This window comes from Anomalospiza imberbis, chromosome 12 (genome assembly GCF_031753505.1).
Source record: "Anomalospiza imberbis isolate Cuckoo-Finch-1a 21T00152 chromosome 12, ASM3175350v1, whole genome shotgun sequence".
Taxonomy (NCBI): domain Eukaryota; kingdom Metazoa; phylum Chordata; class Aves; order Passeriformes; family Viduidae; genus Anomalospiza; species Anomalospiza imberbis.
In genome coordinates, this window is record NC_089692.1 from 12,642,417 (window position 1) to 12,656,361 (window position 13,945).

Below are 13,945 nucleotides of genomic sequence, written 5' to 3' on the forward strand. Positions count from 1 at the left end.
ATACTTCAAGCTTATACACCTCATTTTTTTTAAACAATCTTTAAATGGGGATGAAGTATTTCTTAATGTGTATTATTAAACATTCTCTGTCTCAGCATTCCAACATTTTTGTAGAAGTAAAAGCCATTGGGATACCTTATTAATTTTGAAGGCACTAAGAACGCTCATTGACTTCAAAAGCATCTTTGAAACAAAAGAATCCTGAACAGGGGGGCTAGATTTGCAGTATCTGATGTAACTGAGCTACACAAGTTTTTATATAAACTCAAAAGCATCTTGTATTCAAAACAAACTATGTTAAAAATGTAACAGAATGCAGTTCAATTCAGAGGTGCTTAAAAACTTCAATGAAAATTCCTAAATCCACTCCCACCCTATTTACATCAGAGTGCTGTAATTGCACAAAAACATGATCACCTTTGAAAATTGAAGCCCAACACACCTCAGATGCCCTCAGATGCAAAGAATATGCTCATTAAAATAAAGATCTGGTGTGCTAAACTAGAATTGAAGGGATTCTATATGATGAAAAGACAGCAAACAAACCTCACAACACCCTGAAGGGGGTTTTTTGCCTCTTTTTTTTTTTAGGGGAAATTTTTTTTTAATTGGTTGGTAGTTTTTTAGGGTACTTGAAAATTGGCAAAGTGATAATTTCTAAATTGCTATGGCTCTTGCAAATTTTCCCCTTGCAAAGCGTCACCATTCTAAAATCCAACTACCGCACACAAAACACTTTAACATTGTTTTCAATGAGTTATCACTGACCACTCCTATGTGGGGAGTCTGAAGTCTACAGACTTTATGTTAAGTCTACAGAAAGACTTAGAATAGGGAATCTTTTACCCAGAAAGCTGTATAAATAAAGAATTGAATCTGATCATTTTCATATGCTGCCAGGCTTTGGATGGATAAATATTTCCAAAGAGCTGGCGCCTCTGTTTTGGGTAGGAGTGGGTGGAGTATTGCAGGATTCCCCTTCCCTCCCCCACTGAAGCAGAATCTGGTCTCTATTAAAGGCATTTCGACTGTAATTCTACTGTCAGAAATATCCTGATTTTCTACAGTGTTGCAATTCTTAAAACCATCATTAACACTGATGAGATCCTGTTCCACATCTGCCAATTCTGAGTTTTACTGTCCATGCCAAGCATGGCAGAAAAGAAAAATAAAACTTTCATAAGGATGAAAGCTGTATAGAAATCATATTAAAACAATCACGAGGAAAGTATCTTCATTTGTGTGTAGCATAACATACATAAAAATTCACTCAGCACACTTAGAACTGGCCTTTCCCATATAAAAACTTCCATCTCTGTAGTGAAACCAAAGATACTGTTGGCCCCATTGAAATTACAGAAGCAGAACATAAGGCAGTCTGGATTAAGGTTTCTGCAGCTGTCAGCAATGCAATCATCAGAAGGGTGCCACTGACAAACTATTTCCAAGCTGACTGAGCATGTCAGCAATGGAAAATTCAATACAGGCCACAAATACAACAAACACAGGAATGCACTTTCATGCATCACTATCTATTGAGAATTTGGTACAAGGATCACGAACAGCAAGTGCTTACTGATTAAAGTTCATTTGATTCTGCCCAAATGCTGCATTAGATTGAAAAGAAGGGTAACAATGAATGATTTGGAAACCTGATTCCTCTTTAGGAATGTATTGTAAGCCTATTTCTGCTCACCCCCATCTCATCCCAGAAGATCCTGATTTTTATGCAGTCAAGAGTAAAAAAGCTTGTCTGTAAACATTCCAGATATACGTTCAGGACATCTTACCCCGAACACAGGAATGAAAACTGAAATGTAAAAACCAAATATAGACCTACGAGTACTGGAGGAAAAAAATCTGCTGGTTAGGCATATCGAAGAGGCACAGTAAAATAAATAGGAAAATGCAAAATAATGTATTACAATTGTTAAAGATTTGTATTTGACAACACAAATTTAAAACAACCTTTGATAATACTTTTCATTCTACTTAAACATATGTCAAATCAGTCATTTTTTCTTTTCTTCCTTTCTGTAGGTGATCAACACCAGTGCTTTAGAGCTGGGACAACAACTATTGTTTCAAGAGAAAACGGGTACTAACAGCTAATAAGGACATCACTTAATAGCAACTGCCTTCTGCCTTATTAAAAGCAAGAGCTTTTTCAGAAGTTATTGAATCAAGCTCCTGCAGTCAGCCAAGAATGTTGCTTTTTGTGGCTCAGTGTCATGAGTTTTGATGTCTGTCACAAAGCCCCAGACGCTCAATATTACCTCAATCTCACTGTTAATTTTTGCACAGCCTAGTGTTTTTGCACAGCCTAGCTGCAAGTAAGTGTTTTCTGCACTTGGAGGAAAATTAACTGTCTCAGAACTCCAGAAGTTATTTCAGGAAGCCTCATTCTTTTTTAACCTTCAGCATGCACATGGCTTCTCTGTAATAAGAGGAGTGGGGATGAAGGGCACAGTGCAAGGAGAATATATCAAGAGAAGTTTTAAGTACATTGAGGTTAAAGACATAAGATTGGACCTGAAGTTCCTACTGTGTTGTTAACAGTAAAGCAGGCTGGCACAGGTCTTCATGAACAGCTTAAAGCTAATTCTACCTTCCTTCTGAAGTGAACTTACAAGCAGGTTGTAGCTATGCTGTGACAGAATTATTCAAGCAATCCAGCTGCTGCTCCAAGAATCCAGTGGCAGCAGGGCCTCCAAGGCAAGGATTTTACCTTTGTTACCGCCAACATCTGACCTGGCTGCAGCAGTGCTTGCAAGGAGACACACTCCAGCCACTTCAAAGAGAGATATTATCCTCTGTGCCTATCTGTTCCCTCTCCTTCTCATGCTCAGTGCCTTCCAGTTGTAGTTGGAAGGGAAGAAAGTCTGTCTGATCATCCCAATTATCCGAAAGAATGCCAAAAGAAAAGTAGCTTAGCAATAACAATAATCAAATTTTCTAAAAACCATAGAACAAGCAGATTGATCATATTTGATTATAGTTAAGTTGGGCTGTACTGATGAAGCAGGAAGTAAGAAACAGCATTAGTAAGGGAAAGAAATTCAAAGCCTTTCTGTGTTCTCCCTATTCTCTCCTGACCTGCAGCCTGCCTTAACTTGCCAACTCCCCTTATGTATTATTACTTGTCCTCTTACAGCTCTTGCCTTTCTGACATCTCAGAGCAGCTGGTTTCCATTCCCTTTCCTGGCTCTTCTTTTCTCAATCCCAGTAATTTCTGCTTTCATCAAGAAAGAACAAGATTCAAGACTGTGGGGCCCTGAAGAAGCAAAGAACAAAACAGGGAAACTAAGCCAGTGAAAAAAAAAAAAAGGAATAAGACTTCCCACCAGTAAGAAAAAGGTGAGAAGACAGTAAAACTAGCCCGTACAAGAAAGCAGACTGTGGCATCTGATTAAATTGTCTGGTAATTTTTCCCAAAACATGGGATAACAAGCTCCAAAATTTTGCCCCTGCAGCTCCCAAAGCCTTTTCTGTGCTCATGAGAAATGCACGAGGCAAAAGATCCCTCTCTCAGCTATTGAAGTATCATTTCAGAGAGAAATGGCAACGCTTTGAATAAATGTCTTTACAGCTTAAGTACCCACAGAAAAGACCATCTACAGAAAGGAAAAAAGTAAATGATCAGAGAATTCTTATCAAAACTTTTAAAAACTTGAAATTCATTCCACAAGAGTAAAAAACAATGCATTTTGCAATTTTTATATAACACCACTGAACAAACACAATACATGACATTGTACAAACAGACAAATAAATGGAAACAATCTAAAGTTTTGGGAAAGTACTAACCAGTTACTGACAGCAGCTGTGAAACCCTCACCTCCATTTCCTCCCGATGAGACCTGTCTCTATCCTCGAATTCACGAGTTCTTCGTCGAGCCTCTTCAAAGGCTTGTTGTGCCAATGCATCCTCCTGCTACCAAAGCAGATGACACAGAGTGACACAAAAGGTGACCCTCATTTCCACCAAATCACATTTCTTTTTGAATATTAACTACCCCTTGGCAGCAAAGTCACGTATGTCCTGCAGAACCTGCTAGAACACAGGTGAGCTCCAGCAAATGTCAATACAGGTTAATGAAATATTACTCACCTTCACGACAGCAGTAGAGATAACCAAAGCTGGAATGCAGCTACAACTAAAACACATTTTCAAAGGAGAACTGCTGTTCCAAAGTAGTTTAAATGTTGCTGGGTTTTTTTTAAGGCTAGGAATTATCAGAAGTTCTATGTAAAAGGCAATAAATTTTATTCTCCTTATAAAAGCCATTTTGAAGACAGTAATCACAGGTATAGCTAGATGGAGTCCACTACACAAACAGTTGTAATTTAATTCTCTTGCATTTAAAAGTACGTATTACCAAAGTTACAAACCAAATAAATCCTTCACTTTATCAAAAGCTGCTGCAGGTGCATCAGTAGGAACATTCTTACAACTTGTGTATCATTTATATTATTTAAATGTAGAGGCATAGGAAAGTGCAAAGCAGAAATTATTCCTCCAGCAATTTGCACACATTTCCATATAATGGAGGAGAAAACTGCAGGTCTTCAACAGCCCTTTTGGTAATTTTCAATAATGGCTTATGCACAGGAACAGATTTAATAAACTAACACTCGAAAAAAAAATCCTTCAAACTGTATTTTCTATTAGGAAATGTTTTAAATAAAGTGTTAGTAATATGTGGAGCCATTATTAATTGGGTTGGAAGTTATATTTCTTAGGGGGACATTTTAATACATTTACTGTTCCCCATCACAGTGGAAGAGTCCCATCTGAAGAGGCCCCACAAACCAGGAAGGGATAAACTGTATTGGTTCTCCTTCTTTCTAGCTCTTCAACCATAATTACTACTAACTCTGCTTACAATTCCCACATACATGCAAATGTTATATTTTAAAGTTGATATTTTTTTAAAAAGCTGACCTTGACTGTTAGAGGACATAAACATGTAAAGAGCACAACTAAGTTTTAATATACCTGGGGACTAAGTGCATAAATTTTTCAATTTAAGATAAAGCATCCCCAGCCTGAGAAGATGTTAAATTGCCTTTTTTGCCGCAGGCACAGTCGCGGGCCCTGGAGCTGCTCTGTGAAATGCTGTGAAGAGGCTCCCTCGTGGCCCAAGGCAGGGAAACACAAACAGCTGCCAGTCCCAGGCTCTGCCTTCAGCCGCTGCTTTCTGGGGATGCGTGTGCAACGTTTAAAGCTGCCAACAAGATAATACTTGAACATCATATATCTTTTTAAGATTAGAATTTTGCCCTTTAATGTTCATAAAAGGCATAGAAACCAGGGTCAGAGAGTGGAAAGTAAGTTTGTTCTTAATAATGCAGAAGGTTAGAGAGAGAACAGATAAGCTTGTCTCCCAGATGACTCCAGAAAAGCTGCCTTAGCTTTAGTTTACAAAAGAGATGTATGTCTTTATTACTTTCTATTTTAAATCAGACTTAAATAGAAGAAGATTTTTTTTATTGAAGGTTTTTGCATTTTACCATCATTTAGAGTGGTCATGAAATAAAAGGCTGACATACAGCCTTGGATGGAATATTTTAAAGAAATGGTCATAACCAAAAGAAACTAAATTAGAAATTCATGGGGAAAAAATCAGTATGTTGACATCCAGAATGAAGATGTGTTGACAGCTGAAACACTGGTTTGCTCGTGTCTGAGAAAGGGGATAAAAGCATCAGAACGTTTTTAGTAAAACAAAATTCTGCTCTACTCTTGGTGATACATTATAACAAATCAACCAACAACATGACTTTATACAACAGGAATTTAACAAAGACTTTTTAAAATGTCACTCAATTCTAGTAGTAATAGCCTAGCAAATTCAGCTGTATAAGACCAAATAACTTATACAGTTTTATTCTACAAAAATGTTCCTGATATAAATTTACAAATAAAACTAAGAATAAGCAAACATGAGCAATAGAATGAGCAATCAACATGATAACAGAACAAAACCAAACCTTCCAGACCAGAAAATAAAATTCAAAAAAATATTAGAAAACAGAAGCTTACACACACCCACACTTACACACAAACCCTCACAGCAGCCCAGTAGGAAAAGACTTGGTGAGATAGCAAGATGCTCTACTACAGAAGAGGTGCAAAAGTTCTGAAGACAGAAACAGTCTCTTAAAAACACTCAAATATCAAATCCAGGGAAATTTCAGCCCCAAAAAGGGAAGATATTCAAGCATGCATGTACAGCTTTGTGTGTGTTGCTCCATCAAAGTCTGAGCAAGCAGTAGAACCAGAACTTTCAGTAACAAAAAGTAAGACCACTTAGCAGCAAGACATGGATAGGCTGTGGATTAAGTGGGAAAAAAGCTTAACACGTACAATTAAAATATTTCAATGTTAACACGTGGATTCTCTTCCTAAAGTATTTGTTGACCTGGTGAAGGGTAGTATGTTTTCCAAAGTATGACAGCAAAGAAAAATTTTATCTGATCCCAGCATTAGTATGAAGTGGTAAGAGACAGGAAAGTGCAAGAGCACTACATTTGCTTAAGACAAGCTTCCAAAAAATGAAGGGGGTGTGAAGAGCAGCTGGACCTCTTACGAAGGACAGTGGGCACACAGGCAATACCACATGAGGCACTTAAGCCCCCTCTGACATCAGTGTTATTTTGGGATCAAAGTCAGCAGTTCAGTCAACTGCCACTAGCAATATTGCAACAGTTTTAAACAAGGAAGCAGTGACAGATACAGGAAAAAGGAAACTGAAGAATGTGAAAGATTGCCCAAATGTTTACAATACTAACACATATAAGGGTGCAGCTACTCCTGTGTCTGTATAGTTCTTTATGACAGTGGGCACCCTTAGGTACTACTACTGTAACAAACAGAATGACCACTGACGACCTCATAGTCACCAAGAATCACAAACTAAAAACAAGTTACACATCTGTAACTGAGTGCAAACATCCCTGTAGATCCACACAGTGTAACATCTCTATCTCAGCACCCTGTACTCACAACTCAGGAAAGCACAGACACCTGAGAGCATGCACACATCCCCTCATATACACAAAGTAAATCACAACCTCAGTGCACACTTTCTGAAGACAACAAAAGGGAATTGTTAAGTGTTGTTAAGATAGTATATACACACTGGGAAACTAAAGTAATCAAAGCACTTACAAAAACATTTATTGGGAAATTAAGAGGAGAAAAATTAAACCCACAGGTCACTGGACCCCTCTCCTTTTTGGAAAGGTGCTCACTTTCTTCAGGCACTCTCCAGTTTTGGAAAGGGTGACACTGTTGTCTCCTGAGTGCACATTCCCATCAGCCTGCTCTCAGTTCAGAAGTCCTGTGACTTAGCATTATGTATCAAACTTAATAACTACAGATCAAGAACCTTGGGATTTATGTTACATTCCTCAGGGCTATACACTTGTCCTGGCTGTGTAAGGCATTACAGCCTGAAGGTCTCCTAATCCACGGAGTCCACAGCAGTGACTCTGCTGCAGCTGGAACTGAGCTTGCCCAAGTCACTGACACAGCCTTGAAAGAGATGAATACACAGCAAAGAGCAGATTTTGAGTAAAACCTTTGGTCTGTGGCTTTTCTCATGGATTCACAAAGGGTGGCAGGACTATTCTCTCTTTGTAGGCATCATGGAGGAAGGGTTCAGGGCTGTGACTTTGACACAAAGTCTTCCTATTTAATCCCAAATGTAGTCACATTAACATCACCTCATTAATGTGCAAATTAGTTTCTTAAGTTAGGGAGAGGCAAGGCACAATAGAGGAGTGTTCTTGGTATTTTGGAGGAATCAAAGTTTTAAAATACTTTATTACACTGTAGTATAGTAACGGTGCAAAATCACTCAGAGTTGTAAATTACAAATGATTCCTGCCCCTAACATTTTGACCTAATGTAGCTAAAGTAGTGTTTTGCTACAAGCACATGTTTCTGAACTTCCCATACTGCAAGTTTCCTTTGGAGTTTGTACTCAGAATGAAGGCAAAAACTGTTTCCCTCCAGAAGAACAAACAAATATGTAAGTAGCCAAGGGCAGACTGTCTTACCTGCGCTCTCTCTTCATCAAATTCCAGGCAGCCCATACCATCCAGTCTCTGGAGATCTATCCAGCCTTTCCAGATTACACAGACACCATTGAGAATCATAGGTGCCTTCAAGTACACCTGGAATAAAACCAAAACACGTGCTATGAATTTGCAAGCTCTTACACATGTGCCTGCACAATGAAAATACGGATCCGGGAAGCTTCTATATGTATTCTTAGAGGAACATCCAAAACAGCTGGTAACATGAGACTCCATTTAACAGCTTCTACTGCTTCCTTTCCAAGAGCTCATTTTAATCAAGTGAGTGCTTTAGCTTTTGCCTACTGCACTGGATGGAATAAATTTAAACTGTGTTCTCATTTTATGAACTGGCATGCACCAGGATTTAGTTAGAATTTTTATGCTTGCAGTTAAACTAGGAGTTTTTCTTGTCAGCTTACCTTTGTGTCACAAAGAAGTGGCATGCTGCCAGTCAGGGGGGATCCTACAGCACATCTAAATAGTTAAACGAGCACTCTCCTTCCTACTCCCAAAAAAATATTGTATTTATCCCAAAAAATGAGTGATTTCAACAAAGACCAAGCACTGGTTCCAGTCCTTCTCAAATTTGCAAACTACTCAAAGTTCAGTAAAATAAACAACACACATATCGAGCTAAAAGTAAGGAAGTCTTCCTGTGTCAATTCTAGCATGTGTGAAAGGCTTTTCAAAAGAAGCAACACCAGCTGATGAAAATCCAAGTACAGCAACAGTGTGCACTGTGCCTTGTGCTGCAGCACAGAATAATGTGTGCTCTTAAGGTCCTACATCTAGATAACACTACACAAAGTGATGTCACAAGGGAACTTAAAAAGAAGCAAAAACAACACTAAATGAGTTGGACAGGTTATACTTAGTAATATCTCTCTTAAACAAAACAGTCACAGTAAAACTACCTGAATTGTACAGAAAAGAAAAAAAAAGTTAGAAAAATCAACCTTCAGTAGTTATTTCAGCTTACTTGGCAAGTGAAAACCACTCATGGAACAGGAGTTTGTCTATGTTGAATCACCAGAGAGGCAAACCTGCACACACGCCTGCACCCACTTCAGACTTTGTCCACTGAATATGAATTTGGTAATTGACAAGACTGCTTAGACATTCCAAATCCATTTGAGGTTTTTCAGCCTTCAGGAGCAGCTGTGGCTCAGCTAGGTAGGGGAACTTTCAGACAGTGCCTCCTCTAACAGGTCTAAATTAATCCTCTGGCAAATCCTCATCAAAGCCTAATTGACGTTTAGCACTAAAACACATCTCAAAGCACCCCCACTGTGCCTACTTGCTCAGTTCCACACTTACCAGCTAAGGTCACTCAAGCAAAAAAAGAAAGGGCTCAGAAGCAGGAAGAACGGAGGAAGGGAAGCCCCCCTCATGCAAAGGCTGTGCTGGCAGAATTAAGCACTGAACAACATGAAAGGCAACCCATGAGTGGAAAACACGGAGCAAAGAACATGACTCGAACTGACAAACAAGTAATGTTATTTGCCAAAGAAAACAAACATTTGCTCTCCAAGCCTGATTTTTACAACTTATCACGCTTTGGTATGAAGTGACACAGCTTTAGACCTTTTAATTAGTACAACATGCAGTGGCTCAATAATGAAGCAATAAATGTTATCTGTTTGAGCATATATTCTTCCTGCCAGCATTTCTACTGCAGGGTCTCTGCTAAGAGAACAGCCTGGCTTTCTGTGCCTGCACTCACAGCCCATCTGAGAGAGCCATCACAGCCCAGCCTTGCGTGGGGACAGCACACCGTGGGGACAGCACACCAGGCACAACCACCAGCCAACAGCCTCTGCAAGCAGAGGTGTCAGAACCACCATGAGTAAGATGTGGACTACCAGGAAACCACCTCCCATAGCCCTCATTTCAAGATTAAACATTTCAAACATACAAAGTACACTGCAGCCCTCAGCACAGTCTTCACCCATTCATCTCACAAGAAACAAATGAAGGACGCAGCATCCATTTAATAGAAGCAGTTAATTAGTTGAGAAGTGAAAGATAGTTAAAAGAGGCTATTAGAACTGTCATTCTCTTCTAAGGCAAATCAAGAATAATTCAAGAGGGGAAATAAAAAGGCAGTATAAGCTAACCATGGGTCTGTAAAGACAAAAAAGCCTGTACTCTAATGGTGGTTATGTTTTACAGGAGCAAAGAAGCACTTTGCTGACTTTCACTTAGGGTTCACCTCTCACTCAACCTCCCCTATCCTTCTGGCCCACAACAGCAGCCTGGGACATCAAAAGTTACACAGGCCTTCCCACAGATGTCAAAGCCCAGCTTTCCAAGTTGTCCAGGAATACTTTTTGTTTGTTTCTTTGATAAGGAATATTATGGTGCCACTAACCCGTTTCAGTGGCCGTTCAGCTGCCTTGGTCACTGCAGCTGCCAGTGCCTTACACACAAACTTCCTCCTCAGTGCAAACAGCAGGTAGCTCAGACACAGCTGCTGAGGGCTCAATGCTTCAAAAGCCTCATGCATCACCTGGAACCCAAGCAGTGCTGCAAATTCTATGAAAGCCTTCAGAAGTCAAAGGGGAAACAAGTTGACAGAGCTGATGTGATTCCAACAATCTGCCCCGCACGCCGGCCAACAGCTGAGCTGCTGACACAGCAGCTTGGGAACCTCTGGCATGCAGCCTGACCTTTCCAGATGAAGCAGTCTGCCCTTGCTCCTGAATCAGAGCCCTGGAAGCCTTACACCACCAGATTGAGGAGGTCTTCAAAACTCTGATAAACAAACATTTTTCACTACTGGAAGCATGAATTCTTTCTCAAGATATTCTGAGTTTTGAAATTACCACACAATCATCCAAACGTAGTAATCATTCATCTTGAAACCCCACGAGCTTATGCAGGAACTTTTCTCTCATTAAAACACAATAATGCATACTGGCACTTTTAAATTTATTTTAGAGAAAGGAATTTAAACTCCTTTTCCCCCCTCTCCTCTTTCAGGAAAATGGAAACCACCAAAGATTATAGCCAAAAACGTTTAACCACATATTTCCTTCTTTTCAGATAAAGCCATGTTGGTTCTCTTTCAACTTCTGAACTTAACAGAATTATTAATAAATTATTGCTCTGTCTGTGAACACATTATCTATTATGGCATCCCAAAATCCAGCAAAGTGGTCTTCTAAAAAATTTCTGAATTGTCTGCTCTGAAAATTCATGACTGCTTCAAGACAGTCATGGTAGAAGACCAAGGGCAAAAGCTGCATTATTTCTAAAAAGACCCAAAATTCCCTCCCCCTTCCTAATATTATAGAAGTAGATAAAAACATGTCTTTGTTAGAACAACTCTTTCAAAGTTTTATTGCTAACCCCAGATTACCTGCATTTAAATAATTTTATAAATCCTCCACATACCTGGGGTACTTTTTGTAATAATGCCTGGCAGTCAGTGCTGTAAAATTCAAGAGACAGGTGAAAAGCACTACAGAACAGAAGGAAGGAGGAGAAGTTGGAAGTCAGGCAATTACTAAATTCATATTCAATGGGCAAATTTAATGCTACATAAAGAAACACCATTATAGAGACATATCAGAGGAAAAGCTAAATTATGCAGCAGCCTCTTTTCAGAATACAGTCCATTGTATAAACCAAAGGAAGTATGGTTTTTCTGCCACTGACAGTGGACAGATGTATAACTAAGTTAAGAATCTTTGTGCACATGTTGAAGGATGAGAGTAAGCTCTCTCTCATTTTGCATCCTCATATTCCGAACACCAGCACAGCCAAAGCTTTGTTGGACTAGGAGACCTAGGTAAACTGTCACATACTGAAATATGCCATTTTCACTAGTTTATAGCAGCTGAATTTTTGTTTGGGTGGCTATTACAGAACTAATTTCATCTCAAATGACATCTTCCATTTCAAACTCCTACTACACATCAAAGTAGCATTAGAATTTTTAAATGAGAAACACAGACATGTTACTTTTACATTGGAAACAGGCTTTTAGTATTAGAACAAATATTCTGCTTGCTGACTGAACAAGCAGCAAGAGCAAACACTCTTATCTCCTGGCAGATTATGTGGACAAACAGCACCGTAAACACACAAACTCGAGAAGGTGCTGCATGAATAGGCTTAGCTGGGCTCTAAGTTCTTGAGCCGTGTTTGTGCTTCCTCGGCCTCCCTGCTGGCTTGTTCTCAAAGACCTCCGTGCCACACCTTCAACATTTAGTGTTTCTCACCTTCCCTTTTGTGTTCTTGAACTAATCAGTTCCGTCTTTTCATCTGCATTTAAATGAACAACCCTCTCCCCCAACTCCAATTAACTGGGACTTATCTCTGTTAAGAACCGGCAGGAACACGGCTCCTGTAACACCATTCATTCAGATTTTAAAATCCAAACTAATTACTTTTTTAAAAGCTACCGTATTTTAGCACAAGACAAAAAACCTCGGTTTCACATCCTATTTTAGTCATCTAGTAAACCTTTATCTCACAACAGCAGGGTATTTAACTGATCTGCTGGAGGAATGCTATCTGTGTGCTCCATTCACACATCCTGCAGTTACAGAAAATGCTCCTTCTCCCTACAGCAACCAAGCCATTTCCTCCCCCAGCGACTGCACAGTTCTCACCACCCACCAACTAATGAATCAGCAGGCTCACAACAGCCAGCGCCACCGAGGAGATCAACTTCACCCCCAGAAACACCAGTCTCCAGTCAAGTGGCGCAGTCCCCTCCCTTCTGCTGTCATTTTCCCAGCACACTGGAGCAAAGTGCATTCTTTCAGAAGAGGCTCAGTTCTGACTCACGCTGCGCCTCATCACGCACACATCTGCCCATTCATAACGGGCTGCCCTGTCCATCCATCAATCCCACCTTCCCCTGAATCATACTCCACTTTTAAATACTGGAACAGCATTCTCCCTGGTGATTTCACATGTGAAACACTGACCACTCAGAAAGAAACAGCTTTGAACACTCACTCCAAGAAAGAAAAGTGTTAAATGGGGTAAGGCTAACCTCATCATTTCAGCTTAACATTATCTGTATACACTAGCAAGTAAAAGGAAACAACCTGTACAAAATGTTCACATGAGAAATTATGTATTCAACTGCTTCCTTTAACAGCAACAGTATATGATGATGTATACAGTTTCATAAATAAAATGCTGCCATCGTGGCACAGAGATGTGGCAAGACTGCTCTGAAATGTAAAGTTGCATCAGTCCCATCCCTGCGTTCCCCCCAAAATACAGACTCACTTTCACATTACAGAGAAGGGTATCTAGCCTGGGTTTCATTCAAAGAGGGGGCAAAGCATGAGAGAGGAAGCAATCTATGACATGGGAAAAATAAAAAAGGCAAAAAAGCTTTTCTAAAACTTTGCAACAGAACTTACACACTAAAATCCTCAACTATTTGGGGAACAAAACAGAACAGTAACTTAACTAGAATAACACCAACTGAAGTTACAGCAAAGGCTGATAACTTCATGTAAGGCTTCACACTACTCTTACAGATATTGATCATTAATTTAAAAGAAACTAATGACAAGCAACCAAGTCATGAACAGAGTTTACAGCATTTATCTGACTTCCTAAATTTGACTCCCATACCTTAACATTGTAACATAATTTAAACTGGAATGAAATATAAATAGAAAGAGCTGAAAATAATCCCATTTAGAAAGTGACTATGAGTAAAATAAGACTTATTAGTGCTTTTAATTTGTATCAATTTTTCTGTCCCATCCCTTAAAACATTATTCTTTCTTCAAACACACAAAGAAGACATCTATTTTAAAAGCTACATCTTGGAATTTTTTCCACTATATGAGAATGAGGTTTTGTTAAAATTCAAACCTTACAC

The 13,945-nt window shown here is 39.3% G+C and overlaps 1 protein-coding gene across 2 annotated transcripts in view; it reads right to left on the reverse strand.

The window, feature by feature from the left end:
* The window catches only part of CBFB (core-binding factor subunit beta), a 37,685-nt gene that overhangs the window by 10,837 nt on the left and 12,903 nt on the right, over window positions 1-13,945 (reverse strand). The window contains exons 4-5 of one of the 2 annotated variants that reach the window (XM_068202816.1): window positions 8,068-8,184; window positions 3,839-3,934 (exon numbers count right to left, since the gene is read on the reverse strand). In XM_068202816.1, the coding sequence (XP_068058917.1) occupies window positions 3,839-3,934; window positions 8,068-8,184 (213 nt within the window). Of the gene's footprint in view, window positions 1-3,807; window positions 3,935-8,067; window positions 8,185-13,945 lie in introns of both variants that reach the window. The other variant, XM_068202818.1, reaches the window with a different exon arrangement.